At 40.5% G+C, this 18812-nt stretch overlaps 1 protein-coding gene across 2 annotated transcripts in view; it reads right to left on the bottom strand.

Annotated features, from left to right (window-relative positions):
• Positions 1–3992, bottom strand: part of r (carbamoyl-phosphate synthetase 2, aspartate transcarbamylase, and dihydroorotase rudimentary) — a 104283-nt gene extending 100291 nt beyond the window's left edge. For both annotated transcript variants that reach the window (XM_071594353.1, XM_071594354.1), the window contains exons 1-2: positions 3924–3992; positions 247–368 (exon numbers count right to left, since the gene is read on the bottom strand). In XM_071594353.1, coding sequence (XP_071450454.1) covers positions 247–361 — 115 coding nt within the window. In that variant the 5' untranslated portion in view covers positions 362–368; positions 3924–3992. The remainder of the gene's footprint in view (positions 1–246; positions 369–3923) is intronic.
• Between the last annotated feature and the right edge of the window lie 14820 nt (positions 3993–18812).

The raw sequence follows: 18812 nt of genomic DNA, 5'->3' as shown, positions 1-18812 counted from the left end.
TAAGGGAAATGAGAATTCATAAGAGAGCGAAAACAACAACAAAATCAACTATGGTGGTTGAGCATAGCTCATCACTGGTTAACATGTATGAATATGTATAAATGCACCGATGCACATTACATAATAAAATATATACCATTCTGACACTAATGTTCAGAATAGAAATAGCCAATAAGTCCCTTATTATCACCACAAATTAAGTGACACACTTGACACCACTCCAAATTGAAGAAAACAAGTACCAACCCACTTCACCCTCAGCAACCTTATCAATTGCACCAAACATAAAACCACGAATGACAGACCCATCTTGAAGAACCAAGGCACCTGGAGTTTCTTCATCTTGACCAGCAGCAACCATTTTGAGCCTATGAACGAGGGATAAATATATATGAATACACAGCACACACAAAATTATTCAGATAAATTCAGGGTACCAAAAATATATCATTTCCAGAATCCAAAGATGGTTCTACAGAACTGTGGTTAGTTGTTAAGAACTCTGCTCTTCAAAATCTTCCTACTTATGACAACATGGACAAAACTTTGGCAGCATTTACACGTACAGTAATAAGTCCTATTAATTAGTAATTAATGAATAATAGATAGAAGCCATAATTACACCAAGTTCAATTGCCTTCAATTATTTTTATATGACAGAGCAGATTGGACTAATTTAATGATGATGTTGCAGAAGACCTGAGCAGCCTGGAAGTATGAGGTACTTAATTAATTTTTTCTAAATATTTCACTCTACAGCCAACGGTGTATGCATAATAGGTTGGATCTAAGTATCAGTGTGCAAGTTATTTGATGGGAACCAATAATTATTAAAATACATGATTCTCAAGAAATAGGAAGAATACTTTAACATTAAGTTATGAGGTCATAAATAAGAGCAGGTAGAACGGTACTTATTTGGGAAGTCTTTTAGATAGGACCTTTAGTAAATACTCATAAGATTAGAGCATAACCTTGTATTGTCCCAATACTTGATTGATGGAGTGACTGTTGAAAGGTGAATTAGGGGAGAATAGAAAAAATAAAATAGATCAAAAAAACCTAGTAGTAGTAAAGGTTAATATGAAAAACATGAAGGCAGAAAAGGTGGATTCGGGATATACTAAAAGGCAATGGGATGTTGACGACTGTGATGCATGGAATATTGGATGAGTATGATTGATAGACAATGATTATACAACTTGAATTGGGTATGACTCCTAAAAAAATACTATGAAAAAAATCACGACAGTGGGTAACCTAGGCAGTAGGAAACAAGCCTGCCATTGGAAAGCATTAAACAATATCTAACAAACTGAATGCAGGGCTAAAGGATGGTAGGTGTACTGCTGATCACCAACTTTCACTATGACTCTAACCCTTAAGAGCAAACAAATCGTTGATGTCAGAGTATTGATATAGTTACCTCAAGCGATAGTTAGTCTATTGCTTAAGGTAGGGTTTAGCTGAATAATGACTGGACACCATTATATTTTTTGATCTCACCTAACAAGACACCGCGCATCACAATGAACTCTTCTTCAGTTCCACCCAGATTATATATCCCTCCATTCCACCTAACATGCCTAAAATTTTCCCTACTATCAATCTTCAACACTCCATCACCAATTAAAACGCTTTGTAAACATTAAGTAAGGATGGTAGTTGCCAATCTATGCCCATTATTATCTTTCCTGTCTCCTTGGGATTTCTCACAACAATCCACTTCTCCCCGCCATACCAACTACTTCTTCCTTGGTTTCATCTTTAACTTATGACATTCCTTTTCCATAATTCAATGCCATATATAACATTGTTCCATATCAAAGTTTTCATTGAACTTTGTTTTCTTTTCTAATTATTCTCCTTCTCAGCTCTTCCCCAAACCCACATTTCATAAGCTTCCAAATCTACACCTATCATCTTGCTACAATGACTACATTTCCATGCCATATAAAACCACCCACCGTATTAGTTTTAAAAAGCCTTTTCTTAACAGCCTTACTCAACATTCCTGTCATAAACTCCCTCATGAAAGTTTATTTGCCTGATGCATTGTTCTTGTATTCAAACTACTTGGATCATCTAGGTCCAAAATGCTTCTAAGATAGATAAGATTGATCCATCTGTTCCAGTTTTTTTCCCTTAAACTTTAAAATTTCACTTAATCATCTTCCTTATCAAAAACTACATGCCTTCATATTGATTCTCATTCCAAGCCTAACACAATCTAATGGGCTCAACAATGATTGACTGCAACTCACTTACTGATTGCTTAGATAAAGTTTGAGAAAGGGTTCTCGATTTGAAATTATTCTCTGGAAAAATCTTGCCCATAACCACCCCCATAAAATTTCATGAGGTCTTCATAAAATTTACTCAGATTATGATGTAAAAAACTTCATTCACTGTAATCACTAATGATTATTCACATAGCAACAAACATCACTCCAACATATGCCTATGGCATAATCATATCTTGTCATTTTTGATGCCTTTATATTACCCATATTATAAATTCAATAACCAATAATACTATACTTCTTTTGACATGAGCTCAATTTTATTTCTAAGATTAGCATTCATTTCTGGGGAAACCTTGCACTTATATTAAGAAATTTAGTAATTTATTCATAAACACTTCTTTTCGTCACTCGGGGTTGAGACGATTTTGCAAAACGTGAGTTTTTGCATTTCTCTATTTTCCTTTTTCATCATACTTTTCAAGGGAACTTCAGGAAATGTTCATTACATTCGAAAAATCCGAAACTCGTAAATTCTTGTACCCCAACAGTCTTTATACATTATGGGGAACAGTACTGATCATGATTTCTACAAAACTGTTACATCACTGGTTAAAGGAACCAGTACGAACCACCAAAAATGTCATTGGTTAGTGACATTAAATAAGTTATGGTTTATGGTGCATTCACAATTAAAGGGTATCATCTTGCCGAGATAAACGGATAGAAATCAGCCCGGATCCAAAATCGAAGAAGTTTCTGCAGTTCAATAATAATAATTGCAGTCCGGATAAATCAAGGTACTATTTTTTGGGCCATTTTCTTCTCGGTTAAATTAACCATACATGCACATGCATATACTGAGCAACACTTCAACCGTCCAAAATTTATGTGATTGTCAACCATCAATCCCTTTAGAGGATGTCAAAGCACGGCGTAATATCGGATCTACGAATAAGCATACTACTCCTATCCGGATATGAATAATAGTGGCCTTAGAGGTATAATTATGCATGGAATGATTGCAATAGGCGCCCGTGAACACCCTATTTCTTCTCATCAAAGGAAGTTACTTTACGCTCAATCAAAACGTGCTTAACATAATACACGAACAAGTGAACCTAACAAAGCGACGACGTAATTTTGCGCACACAATAAAATTGACAATTTGAAACTAACAAAAACAACAAGAACAACAGGTGCCACTGACCCCTTAGATATTCAATATAATAAATAGGGGGTAATATCCTTTCTCGCCAACACTAAAGCATAAACAAAATCTATTAAGAAAAGAGCGTGGTGAATGAACGTGTTCAATGAATTAAAATTATTTACACACCGGTAATATGTCACAGCCAAAGCTTACTAATGTAAAATTAAGGGAAATTGGCTTTCTTTAAGCAATATCTTATCCTGGAGAAGCACTAGCGTTTTCCACACGGTTCATCATTCAAAAGCCGGCATGGTGCACCCGAGTAAATTGCAGCGCACTTGCAGAAAATATGGCCAATGCGTATTAACATAAATACCGCAGTCTTTAATGGGAGAGTGAACAGCTAAATAAGTAGGGGCGTTAAATCACCTGTTGATTGCCTTTGTTAATACTGATGGAAAGAATATCCCGTCAGGACGGAACAGTTGTCGCATGAGAAAAATAAATGAAGGTAAAAAAATATTTACCTAATTTAAAATCACCTAAAAGGATATATCCGTGGAGACCAGCTGAATCACGTCTTAATGGAACTCCCGTCAACGATGAAAAGACCGAGCAAAAATTTGCCGGAATGGTACTGGCAACGTGAGCATGCGCCTCCAGTGCTCTGGTGTGGAATTCTGGTAGCTCGTTCCACCTAGTGTCAACTATTTCAACCTTAATCCCATATGGATACCCGTCACTTCAAATAGGTTTTAATGACTTTCGTGGACTTTTTTGGGAAGATTTACACTACTAAGAATTTGGGCCGACATTAATCACAATTTTTTCAAATTAAATATTTCCTTTGCTGAGAATGGATTCGAATTCTTTCAAGCTGACCCACATTTTTTTCAATTACTAAAATACTGTGACGACGTAATTTAAAATGCAAGTGCCATAACTTATACACGAATCCCCCTGATTTAATTTAGGCTTTTCAACGCCTTTTAAAAATTATTTTGTACTGCAAAAGCAGTTCCTTCTAAACTTAACTCCACTAACTTGACAATGTATTTCCTGCTTCGAGCGTTTAAAATTTGATCAGCTCTTCATATCATCGACCTTCAGTCAATCCGCCCAAAATGCCCATACCACGTTCTCCCTCTTCCGAGTTTACCCAATATTCTTATATATATATATATATATATATATATATATATATATATATATATATATATATATATATATATATATATATATATATATATATATATATATTATATATATATCCTCTCTCCTTTCTCGGTGTCCCATTCACATTTTTCTACCTTCATTTGAAATTCTTTCAGCAGTTTTCCCCACTAATATTTGCCCAATTTGTTAGCGTTCTTTTTATCCAATTCAATTTTTTCTTACCCTCATCGTACGATTCTCTATTGTATGCTCGTTCACTCTGCTTTCAACAGCAAGGTTTCCCAGCCATACTGTCCTTTTCACGTCCCGCATAAAAGGGCAATCAAAATCGTTTAACCTTTGGTTCAAGTTCCTTCCATCAATCCTTAGCTTCAGTCTTTGCTTTCACCTAAAAGTTGTTTACATGCAAGTCTGACAATTGGCGTAGGCACGAGGGAGTGGATAGTCCATCAGCTACCAAAGTCCGACGCTACTTATATCGCCGAGAACTTTCGACATTAATTTCAGGGAGGGATTTACGTAGATGCCATGTGCCAGTCAGAGCGTCGAGGGTTATAAAATTTCACTTTATCGTCACTATTTTACGCAGAGCGCGGAGGTGTTAGTTTAGAAAATTTAGAAACCGGAAGATATCACAGGGGAATTTGCTCCCCGACCCACAGTTTTAATCTCTTCGTCCACAGCCACTCACCCCACGCAACTCTCTCTCCCGAATTCCTTTCATAAGTCGACAATAACATCCACGCAACCCCCAACCATCTCTCTACTGCCATTTGAATCTCACCTCCACAACTCTTCCCGGCAGCAGCCGCCAATTTATAAGTCCTTCCTCTACACATCACATCACTCCCCATACGTGCACTAAATTATGATTTTGTGGCGCTAACTGAAAACTTAACCTTCACGTCTATTTACATTATCGAAACGTTTTCTGCGCAACTTGTATATCGACTACAAAAAATAATATTTAATTCTATCCTATAGAAGGTATTATATGCTGATAAAACGGAATATAAATAAATTTTGAACGTAGTATAATAAATAATGGACACCTAAAGATGTTCTTGAACGCATAAACTCTTCATCATCTACGTGTACAAGGATAAATGTGAAATAATGAAATCAAGACGCTCGTAAATATTATTATTATAATTGATCCTATACCGGTCAAGATAGGTTTTTAAGGGCGCAGAAGTTGGTAAATATTACTATTATGTTTAAATTCTGCTCCATTTAGTCGGTGTAAACGATCATTTGCCTGTGTCATGTGTTGCGTAATAGCATCTATACTCATTTGCCCCTCCCAACCTTAGTCACCATGGCCGTTGAGAATTTCTGATACCCGACGCCGAACTCAGTTTATCGACCTTTAGAGAAAGGCATCGTTTCCACGAAAACTCCAGTTTTCCCATTTACCAAGAGAGACGAGGAGTAGAATACCCATTTCCCTCGGCTATTGAGACTTCTCAAATTACTGCTGCACCATCGCCTGAAGAAATTCTGTCAGATATGTTCAGGATTTCGTTCAGAGGGATCTTGAGTCTTACCTGAACCAAGGTCCTTCTACTCTTAGGGATATGATTGGTTTCCTGAGGGAAGAAGAGTTGAGATAATAGATCTCTTCAGCTCAGGAAAAAAACAGGATTCGGTCCGATGAGCTGTGTGTCTTGCCAGGCAGTGGGAAAGGCAAGGTGTCCTTTCATCCGACGCGAAATCGACGGCAAGCGGAGGGCCGAGACAAACAGAGTCGAGTCCTGGAATGTGAGAATGACGCTGAGGACAGGGAAATATAAGGCGGTGTATGAAGAGAGGATATAGAGATATTTCAGCGCTGTGCGAGATGAGATTGAAGGATAGCGGGGATCACTGGACAGAGAGATGGAGTAACCTACCGCTGAGGAGGAGAGAGCAAGCGAGGGGTGGCAATAACATTGAACCAAAAGGTAGACAGAAGCGTAGTTAGAATAAAGCAAGCGAGTGGTTGAATAATATAAATAGAAGTAAAAGCTGAACAAACGAACTTGGCCATTTCTCACGTTTAAATGCCGCCTAGAAATCATAGAGAGGAAGAAGTCGAAAGGGTATAAGATCTGTTAGAAGAAATAATAGCGGCTGTTCTGGGAGGGAAACTTCAGAGAGTGATGGCGGATTGGACGAGACGGTAGGGTAAGGAAAGAGATGGTAGTGGGGAAGGTGACAATGGTTTAGAAACAAGAAATGATCGCGAAGAGAGAAAGCAAGAGAGTTCTGCAGGAGTCGGGGCATAACGAACACTTGGTTAAAACGCCACAACTTGCATAGGCATCCACAAAATTGGCCTCACGGATTCGTTCGAATGCAACATGCGGCGGAGTGACCGAGAGGCCGCCCGTAGACTGACCCTTTGATGGGAGAGAGTTGAAACCGGAGGATTGGAAGGTTGTCTCGTGCAGTAGCGGGGGAAAGTTGACGCTGCGGTGGGGGATGAGAGATGCGAAGGCAAACCTCATCCCCGTCTCAAACATATATCAGGTGCTATTGGAAGATAGCCCAGCGGTATCTGCAGGCCCTACCTCCGCCCCTGTGAGACCACCACCCAGAAGGTACCGTCAGAGTGGGGAGGGGGGATTCGGAGTGATAGTGATACGGAGCGGTAACGTCAGACACGTGATGGTCCCATTGCGGGAGAGCGCAGACCATGAGGGTGTGGGCCAGCGCATGGTGCATTCCTAGTGGCGGCGTTCCCCAGGTGACGAAGGCGGTTGGAGCGGCGGCTGCGGGCGCGAAGTGTTCCAGGCTGCGGGTCGTGGCTCATGAAGACGTCAACGATGCCGTCGACCGCGGATCTGAAGAGATTCTGAATTCCTTCAGGGAATTTAACTCGGAAGTGAAGCGGGTGGGTGGTGTCGAGGGGGTTGATGTGACCCTCTCGATCTGCGGCCTTGTCCAGAGGATTGATCGTGGACCTCTGGTTTGGAGCCGAGTGGAAGGCATCAATCAGAGGTTGCGTGCTTTCTGCAGGGGTATCGAGGTGTCCTTCGTCGACCTTCAGCCGGTGATCCAATCGTGTAGGAACATCCTGAACCGTTCTGGTGTTCACTACACGTCTGGGGCATCCAGGTGTGTAGCGGGTAGGATATTCGAGCACTGCAAGGCTTTTTAGATTAAAGTGTAGGTCAGCGTACAGGTCAATTAATAGGTCTCTTAAGTCTTCCTTGTCAAATTATGTAGCTTTAAATGAAGTAAGGTTCAGTGCTTGTAATAGTTTATTTATCAAGAATCAGATAGCATCGGACGGAAAATGTTATAAGGGACTCAATATTAATAAGAAGACGGTCCTCATTAAAAATTGAAAAAAAGTAATGTCAAGGAAACATCATCTGGATTGGTAGTTAAATTCCGAAGTTTAAAAAAACAAATTCGCAGAATATCATCACCTTATTCAAAGCACAGGCGAAGATATAATAATTGGGACAGAAAGCTGGTTATCCACTGATATTGCCGGCGGCCAAATTTTCCCAAAATACTTTTCAATTTACAGAAATTACTGAACATATGGAATCGGGGGTGGTGTTTTAATTGCAGTTAAAAATTCTTGCGTCAGCAGGGCTGAGGTAATTCCGGGTAATGGTTTGGAAAGCGTTTGGCTCTCAATTAAAAGTCCTCAATCCAAAAAGAATTTATGTATGCGCGTTTTACAGACCGACAGTCGACAGAGCCAATTCAATACTAGTATTAAATCAGCAAATCAAAGGTTTTTTATCCCAACACAATGATCGCGACATTATTATCAGTGGAGATTTCAATGTCCCATCTATTGACTGGAGCACATTTCGTCTTAAAACTGTAGGTAAAGACAAAGATATCTGCGAATCGCTATTGAATTATTTTACGCTGAACTCCTTGCATCAACTTACCACTTCACCAACGGGAGATAATGTTCGTCGATCCTTGATTTGTTAGCAACGAATATTCCCGAAAAAGTCTTAATAAAAGCAATTAGCGACCACAGGGCAGTATATGATAAGTGTTCGCTACATGAGATCAGAAATAAGAAGCCTGAAAGGAAAATTTCCCTGTTTAAAGAAGGGGACTACAATGGCATAAAGTGCGTGCTAAAGAATTCATATGCAAGTTTTAAGAAAGATATTAATCACCGAAATATTGAGGATACGTGGAACTACACGAAGTCAGCAATTTCATTCCCAGTAAAATCATAAAAGATAACACGGCACCTACCAACATATAACGCAAACTCCAATAAACCATCGGTGGCCGGGACGGAACCAGTAGACCGGCTGGGTTTGGAGGCCAAGGATAGGCGCTTCTGGAAGAGTGGTGGTGGAATACCCCCACTTAACTCACACACTCGGGGGGGGGGGAGGAGAAAGCACTCAAGGAAGGGGGCGGTTGTGTGTCACGCGTGGTCAAAGTTTACTGACGAAAGTTGATAAAAAAGGAGGGGGGAGGACGAAGTGAATTGCATGTCATTGGGAAGAGGGGTTTTCTTCTTAACTCGTTGGACAATTTCTAATTGTTCCAACGCGTCTAATTTTCTGCATTTATTTGACGCATGCAGCACTTTTAATTTAAATTCACAGGTGTGGTTATTCTCGAGTAAGTGTTTGGCGATCATTGATGTGGTGTTACCTAAAATCGTGCACTTCTTGTGTTCTTTGATTCGGCTGGAGAAATTCCTACCCGTTTGGCCCACATACATGGGACCACACTCGCACTGTATGGCATACACACCACTCTTCCTTGTATTGTCGATGGTATCCTTGTATTTACAGAGGAGTTTCGATATGTTGAAGGGGGTGTAAAAAGAGACTCTAAATAACTCCTTCGGGAGTGCATTCGCTAGATGGTATGATGAGTTGTTGATAAAGGGGATTTTGCACCATTTTCGGGTTTCCGTGGCCCGTACCATTTGTAGGGAGGTTGTTATGTTAGTGGCAAGCTTGGTCCTTTTCTTCCAGAGTAAGGAGTTGATCAAAACCTCCTTGTAGCCATTGTTGACGGGGATGCGTTTAATTATATTTAGTTCGTGGTCAAAATGTGCTTTAGGCATGGGGATTTTGATCAACCTATTTATCATGGAGTGGAAGCTGGCTCTTCTCAATGACATGCAATTCACTTCGTCCTCCCCCTCCTTTCCATCAACTTTCGTCAGGAAACTTTGACCACGCGTGACACACAACCGCCTCCTTCCTTGAGTGCTTTCTCCTCCCCCCCCTCCCCAGTGTGTGAGTTAAGTGGGGGTATTCCACCACCACTCTTCCAGAAGGGCCTAATCCTTGGCCTCCAAACCCAGCCGGTCTACTGGTTTCGTCCCGGCCACCGATGGTTTATTGGTGACTGCCGCCATCCACCCAACAGGATCACTTCGAACCCTAAAGACTATATATACTGTGTGTGTTTTTTAACGAGGTCAATACGCTGTTTCCGCTATTTCTTGTAAATGTCTCCCTTGTCTTTCCCTTCACCCCCTTCCCCTCCTTTCCCCTCCCTCTCCAACCCCCTTTCGTTTCCTACCACGCCCTCTCCACCCCTTCCGGAAGGTATATAAGCTTGAACACAACTTCAGTTGGTTACCTGATGATGATGTAATACATCGAAACCCGGTCGTAAATAAAAATATTTTTATCAAGTGGAAAAGTGCTTCAATCAGTTATTCATTAAATACGGGGAATATGTGGACAAGCTAACAAAAAATAAGGATTTATTACAATAGTGCAAGGTAAATGTGATAAAAATCAAAGAGAAATGTTATCTGTCGCTAGTAAGACGTCATTTAGAATATGCTGCAAGTATATGGGATCATCACGATGCTGGATTAATTGGCGAATTGGATAGCTTGCAGTGTAGAGGAGCTAGATTCGTAAGAAATTGTTATGATAAACTTAGTATCGTATCCAAAATATTAGAGCAGCTAGGCTGGGAATCACTCATGGAGCGAAGGTTAAATTACAGATTGAAGCTCTTGCATAAATTGGAATAGAGTCTCTTTAGCAGCAATGTTGAAAATGAATTATTACCCCCATCGTACGACAGTAGGAGAGATCATGTTGATAATATTAGAGAAATTAAGGGTGGAACAGATTGATTTAAGATGTCACTTTTTCCACGAACGATAGGGATAGTATTGCCCGACCGCGGTAGGGTCATGTTCGGGTAAACATTATTCTGGTATGTATTCAGCCCCTGCCACGCACCCTGGCGGTGGCTTGCAGGGTATATATAAATAAATAAATACATAAAAATAAATAAATTTTTTCCATTCTCTTCTCCGCTGAGGCAGACGTAGTTTTCAAGAAACGACCCTAATTACTAGGTCAGTGAATCTACAGGCTGTATGGCTTTCACCTAGCGGTGGTTTGCAGGGTACATAAATAAATGAAATAAAAAATTAATTTAAATACCCAGGGAAGCAGAAAATATCAGGAAATTCAACAGTTGCTCAATCACAGATTTAAGTATGGCGTTATTACGCAATGCCTGATTAACGACACTGAGGTGTACTGTCAATTGGTTTCCGATCCCTTTGTTTTTCATTATTATTTTTTGCATTCAATTGCCAATCTATAAAGAGAAACTTGGCCTTTGCATTCGATTTTATTGAATGTAGTATACTAATGAGGATCAACACAGACATCCAATGCTTAGGTGGAGGACTCGAGCTCGCGACTTCTAAATTAGCAGGCGCGGACATGACATCCATCTGATGAACATCACGATACAAAATTTCCCTTCGAAAAATCAGGAATGCGTAATTTCTATAAAAAGTATCGGGAAAATATTGGGAGAAATAGATTTACTTCAGATATTGCAAAAATGCCTCAAAATTATTCAACTTACATCCCTTGAGCGTCGACACACTTTTTCCAGCCGCTTTTCCACTACTAGAAGGCTCCCTGATAGGTGGATTCTGGAAGGTCCTTAAGGGTACGTGTGCAAGCTTTTTTGACAGTACTTAGTAGGGTCCCACGGTGGTGTCCTTGGAGGGGAGATTTCACTTTTAGGATTAGGAAATAGTCTGCTGGTGCCAAGTCGGGACTGTAAGGGGGTTGGGGAATCGTCGTGGTGCCGTTGCAGAAGGCCTTCGCAAGCAGACACTCGACTCTGGTCTTGATCACCCGTCAAGACCTTCGGGACGAGTTAAGCGCAGATCTTCCGCATCGCCAATTTTTCAGTAATAATGGTGTGCACTCTCTTTTTATTAATACCAATAGGACATGCGATCATGCGCACACTTAACCGACGGTCTGAATTCTGCACTTCACATACACGTTAGGAAAAAAATGTTACCGATACTTTTTATAGAAACCATGTACTACGACTTAATGGTCGCTCCCACAATCCAATTTCCATCGTTTTCGACTTTCATGCATCTTGAAACAAAAGGAAGCTCAGGTTTCGTCTTTGCAGGCGATCGAAAGCGGGGGATAATGACGCTGCCCGCTGATCGACTCTGGCAACCGGTTTTCCCAACGCATGGACACGCCCACTTTCGTTCCGTCGCCTCGGATCTCTCTCCTATGTATTCAGCACGAAAACAGCTCTGAAGATTTTCGTGATTTTCATTCTTCGATTAAAAGTCATCCTGATTGCTCAAGTTCAAGAGTTTGGTCCAACACCAAAATCGATAACTATGCCGACGGCAACTGAATTTAGATTCCCCTCATCCCAGAGTCCTCACGGCCAATGATGAGGTCAATCATTTTCCACAGAACATACCGGAAACGTATTGAATATGATGAACCCCTAGCGGTAGTTGTTTACCTATTCGGGAGCCAAAGAGTCCCGTTGGAGTCGAGCTAATTAGTGCATTGCCAAATATTTCCGGGCAATAGTGCATTGAGGTGAAGATTAAGCGGGGAGATGAAGTGGGAAGTGATGAAGTACGCTCCGGTGTTGAAGAGGGAAATTCATAACGGGGATCTTTGGGTACAAGTGAAGAGCTAAATGGACCAGACACTCCTAGATGTAGAATGCATTTGCTAGGAATAGAATGCAAGGGAAAATAAAGGAAAGTTTACAAGAGGAAGTCCATGGGATATTCGTGTAGGCGTAGTAAAGAAGATCGTAGAGCAGACGGGCTATCGCATTACGGCGTTGGAGAATTGGAAAGAGGATAGAGAAGAACGCAGGGCTTCCCTTTACTCTTGAAATTGTCCTGAGATAGGAAATCTGTTCAATATATGGTACTCATAAATTTGTATCAGGATAATTTAATTCACGCAAATTTTATTTTATGTCATTTCGTAGGCTCAATGTGCATTGCACATGCACGATAAAAGATATACCCATTTTCTTCGAGCATTCCGATTGCAGTAGCTGTTGCAATTTGGAACAATTTCAATTCCCCTGCGATGTGGAAGGAGGTAAAATACGATACGACCCGATCGACGTAAAAATGAATAATTCCAAACGTCTTGGACCCTTTTTGTGATTTATTTCTTCTTCGGGAGAGATAGGATCGAGCAAAAGCAGCAAAAGAAATGAAAAAATATGAAAAAATGGAATCTTGGTGATTCGGAAGAATAATGGGAAATAATTAGAATAAATCACCTACAAGTCATACAAAGAGTAGTTGCTAAGAAAACAGTCTATCGCTAAAGCAGCACAGAAGATTTGTCCCGCTCCAAGGGACCTCAGTTTACCGAAGGAAATGACAATGGATGCGGATGAGGAAAATGATTTTGTTTTGCAAGAACTACAGAGGCAGACGTAGTGCGCACCTTGATAAATGTGATGGCAGGAACTGAGGCAGAATTGACGAGGTTGGTTCAATTACGTATAGTATATAGGCGCGCATTGACTACTTTGGTGGCCTTGCGATCACGACTAAGCGACGTCTCCCAGGAAATGACGAGGATGGAGATGTGACTTCAACCACCAGCCCCTTGTTAGTTGAACCCTGTTTAATACTCATTGAAATTGGTATCTGAGACATCCCATTCTCACTGGCAACACATCCCTCCGAAATGTACGTGGACTCAATTTCCTCGAAACTAAAATCGACCCGGAAAATAAGCCCGAGCATGATTTCGTCGGATGCTCGCAGTATATGAATCCTACCTCAAAATTAAGCTCAGGTTAAGATCGTCAGCAAAAATCATTTAGTTCCTACGTCTCGCATTTCACGGCATTTCATTGAACAAATTTCTAAAAATCATGTGCAATTTTTAGTTTATAAATTCTTTGCATTGTATTTATATTTAATAAGTACAGTTATTTTACGTAACTTAAGTACCTCTGAGCAACCAGGATCATCAGGAAGTACTTATAAAGAGCGGTGGCTTTTTTTGTCAGTTGTACATTATCGGAGGGTCAAAATTTGTTATTATGCAATTCTGGCCAAACGTTCTACACGTTAATTCATGGCGTTTTACAAATGGATAAGACTAGATTTTTTTGTAAATGTAAGGTCATTTTTTACATGTAACATTAATAATTTTTGATATGCCAACACATAGTCTTATGATGATTATGAATAAATATAAATACCATTATTGGCACTGATACTTACAAAAAACGATAATATAAATTGTATTTAAGTAATGTAAGCATTAATACAACTCCTGAAAGTAATCCCTAACGCGTTTTTAAAGAAAATGTATTACGAGACCCAGCTTTTAATTCAGGGAAATACGGTATGCCCTACAATGGAGATCCTTGAGCTGAGAGCAGGCAGTAAAATAGCCTGCCAGCCCAATTCCCAGAGTCAGTCGCAAGAAAGGAAATGCGAAGGTTCGAGCACGTGGAGGCAAGCATTCTCCTCCAAGCTTACGGGGCAACGCCCGCTGACAAAAAAAAACACCGAGAAAGAGATTAAGGTCATCGCTTGAAAGACATCAGTTCATCAAGCGATATCTGGCGGTCCCATCTTGAACGCGTCTCTGGAGTTTACTGACTCTGTTGACGTACCTAAATGGAGAGTTGAGGTAATGGTTTTGTGAAAAGAGATTCATGTAAATTTATTCACGTAAAAAAATACGGCAAACTTTCAAAAAAGCGGAATAAACTTTGTGGCATCCATCCTCCGAATTAACGAACGTATTTATGCATCAGAAAAGTAACATTTATGGCGTAGATATGCGGTGTAAAACTTATAAATATAGTTTTCGTAAAATTTAACAATGTTTGAAGAATTTTTGGAATTATTAAAATTTTTTCAACAACGTTTTATCTGATGCGTGCTGAATATTTGCGGGTGAAGGGTCTAAGGCGTCACTCTGTGAAACTCACAAATTATATTTGAAATAAATATACTCGTGTAGTCCACCTGAAATTTTGGCATGAGCCGATCTCTATTAGTCTATGCTTTCCGGTGAAATTAAGTGCCAAAACACATGTAATTTAATAAAAATGCCAATATACAAGTATATTTTCGTTTCGAAAAATAATCAATATAGTCTTTAGGATTTTACCAAACTGTCTTCCTTCGATTATTAAAATTCTTCGCTATCACAAACATCTGCTTGTCCTTTGAAGGAAATAATTTTTTTGTAGAATGTAGCAGAGAAATAATCTCGGCATTAAACCTTATACGGAGCATCGAAGGCCGGCACGACTGTCAGCGTGACTGGAGAGACTTACGTAATACGCAGTCAATTAGCAAGTAAATTCGTAGCAAAAAATAATTTCCCTTCGATGGAATCGAAACCCAGGTCTACTTTGTTTAAATTTCTTTTTTGACATTTCGTTTCTGGGCGATGCGGCAAGTTTAAATGCCATGAAATCCAATTTCTTTTGATGACAAATTCCAATGTTTGCGGAAATATAAGAGTGGGTCCATCTATACCTATCTATACGGTAGGTACCTGCAATACTTGTACACCGCTACGGTGTGTGGCGGTTAATCACCACAAATACTAAAAAACAATACGGTTTCCCAAGAGGTACGCACCAACAAAATTATAAATTACTAAAAATCTCATAGACTATCGGTGAAACTGTGATTGAAAAAGGAAATTAGTATCACAAAAAAATTACAGGCGCTATAGTAACTAAGGGCCAAACACCATTGCATGCAACAACATAGACTATCAGCGGTTATTACATAAGTGGGATGAAATATTAGCTATAAATTACGCTAGTACTTATTCCGAAGAATCATGTCCTTGCCGACTTCAGTGACAATTATTCTGGTCCTTCATCGTTCGAGGAGATTAGGGAATATGTTCAACTTATGGGAGTTTCTATTCTCACCTTATACTAATGCTCTTCTTCATCGTTCGAGGTTTTTAAAAGCTCCCAAAGAAAGAGACTAACTTAAAATTTACGTAGGAGATAAAGTGAACAATACTTACCATCAGTATGGCTCTCAATCAAATCCCTCGGACAGCTCTTCCCTGTACAAGACCCGATTCGGAAATCAATTGAGGATCTATACACCATTATTCACATATTTTATCTTCGGGAACCTTTATCTTCCTCTTTTTGCCGAAGTGGGCCCTTTAAAAAAAACTGGATCTAAACAGCATAAATGTATTTACAGTGTCGCGTCACGAAGACTCCCTGGCCAATGGCAAACCAACGCTATTAGCATTGCAAGCAAGCTAACCGCAGGTTATCTATGGCCATAAGACTGGCGCCTATCATCACCCTTTACACCCTGAAACTTGTATACTACGCCACGGTACAATCTTCCTTCTTATATGGAAGATAAGATTGGGAGATGACCGACCGCTTCGGGGGGAAAGTTTCCTCCCTTAAAAAACAGGCGATGAATGCCGTTCACCCACATTTCAACCTTATTCTGTTAACTTTCTTGCAATTATTACACTGTGCTATCTTTGTCAAATACCCACATACCGTCCCTTCCCTGCTTACATCAACATTCACGTACCTCTGGATTCTTGATGGATAGAGGTAGCAAGGGTAATCCCATTTTGTATATCTGTGGAGTAATGGTAACTTCCCTGTCCATACAAGGCCTAAGCGAAGGGAAATAAAAAACAAGCTTCAACATCCCTTCTTCATTACGTGTCAATGCACGATTTTATTCTAATTAAGATGTTCCATTTCTCAGCGTCTCTTTCGGCTTGTCAAACAATGCTACGATACTGAAGAAACACCAAAGCCATTTCAAGCTCGTGAAAGGGTGAAAAATCAGGGATAGCTGAATACAAATTCAGTCTGGATCACGCCATTATATGGGAAAGAACAAAATCACTCGGTCCATTAGCCAACACTTCAATGATGTCATGATTAACCTCGTGAAATCGCATCTCGAAGGATTATAAAACAATCGTTGTACATTTCGCCAAACTTTATCGCCGTACGACTTGCTTCGTCACCTACATGGCATCTTCAGGCACAATTATTTTTAGAAGGCATGAGTATAATCAATTTCCATAATAGCTATTAGTTACTGGATAACTTTCTGAATTATTTGAATTTCCTATGCCCCGTCGTAAATTTCACCTTTTCAAAGGGTAACAACAATAGCTCGAACTTCCTGGATCTCACCGTTTCCATGAGCAGCAACAGGTATGGCCTCGCGATCTGTAGGAAAACATCCAGCACAGATCAAGCGATCCATCTCAATTAACGCCATCACATTTCGCTGACACTTTCACCCTGAATTTTCACTCCATTTCCTTCTTAATAGACTGCTTAACATCCCATTTTCTGAAGAGAATTTCAATAGTAAATTTTAAAAAAACCATTAAACCCCCTGCCGTGAACAATGGCTATGGTGCTAACATTTCATCAGAGCTCATGGCCTTTTATACAGCGCAGTGGGGGCGACAGTTTTAAAACGGTGGTGTAATTTAGCATATTAAGAGGGGTTATCTCAGTGGATAGTAGGAAAATTTCCAAAGGAGAAAATAAATGTGGAACCTCGCTTAGCAAGCATAGTCTGGTCCACGCTCGTACTCATAATGTGAAACAAATTTTTTCCATATAAATTAATGTGAAATAAGTGTAGGTGATGCATACTGTAAAAATACATGCATAGATGGATGAAAGTCAGGATTCAAAGCAAAATGATTCACAAGGTGTGATCAAAAAAAGGGCTGACTGGTTTAATTCTGCGCAAACCGTTCAACGGATCGAAACGAGAGACAGTGCGCCATCTAGCGACACATCTGATGACTAAAACGAGAGGTGTTGCGTTTATTTACGTCGAGTCGTTACGCAGCAGCAGCGATACGCGTCTTAACCTGTTCGTCGCCACGTACAACGGCAGCAATGATGGAAACCAGAGGAACGGCGTATATGCGTGAAATTCTGTTTCAAACTTGGCAAAAGTGCTATGGAGACATTTGGAATGATCCAGCAAGCCTTTGTTAATGAAGCAATGAGTCGAAGCCATTGTTTTGAATGGTACAGTCGTTTTAAGTCGGGCAGAACCTCGATAGATGAAGATTCACGAACGGAGTCTTCCACTACCACAGACCCCAACCATGCCAATTTAGTGAACGATTTGGTGGGGGAAAATCTCCGTTTAACTGTTTGGGAAATGGCCGAGGAAGTGAACATTAGTTTTGGCTCCTGTCAGAAAATATTTGATTGACATTTTGGGCATGACTCGCATCGCATCGAAATTCGTCCTGCGGGTGCTGACTGATGAACAGAGACAAAAACGTGTGGGCATTTGCCAGGAACTCCTGGGTCGAGCCAATGCCGACCCAGAGTTTCTTAAAACCATCGAAACCGGCGACGAGACCTGCGTTTACGGTTATGATGTTGAGACAAAGGCCCAGTCTTCTCAGTGGAAAGGTCCTCATTCTCCGTGACCAAAGAAAGCTCGCATGTCCAGGTCCAATGTGAAGGTCATGCTGGTGTGTTTCTTCGATTGGCAAGGGCTGATTCATTACGAATACGTCCCTCAAGGTCAAACCGTCAACAAAGATTTCTACTTAAAGCTTATGAAGAGGCCGAGGGTCGCAGTGAACCGAAAGAGGCCGAACATAAGGAGAAACAATGCATGGCGTTTCCACCACGATAACGCGCCGGCTCACACGGCGCTGAGCATGACAGAGTTTTTCGCTAGAACTGGAACTTCCGTAATCCCGCAGCCACTCTACTCTCCAGACGTGGCTCCATCAGACTTTTTTGTTTTCAAAGTTGAAGTCAGCCTTAAAAGGCCGCCGATTCGACTCTATTGCGGACCTTAAAACTAATTGTACGGCGGATCTGAAGAGGATCTCTAAGGTGGCCTACCAGACAGGGCATGAGAGCTGGAAGAAACGTTGGCAAAGGTGTTTCGTCAGCCAAGGCATGTACTTTGAGAGCGACAAGTTCGA

The sequence above is a fragment of the Hetaerina americana genome, unplaced genomic scaffold, assembly GCF_022747635.1.
Source record: "Hetaerina americana unplaced genomic scaffold, ioHetAmer1.1.p SCAF_6, whole genome shotgun sequence".
NCBI lineage: Eukaryota > Metazoa > Arthropoda > Insecta > Odonata > Calopterygidae > Hetaerina > Hetaerina americana.
The sequence above is the reverse complement of the archived record's forward strand: the minus strand, read 5'-3'. Positions and strand labels throughout refer to the sequence as shown.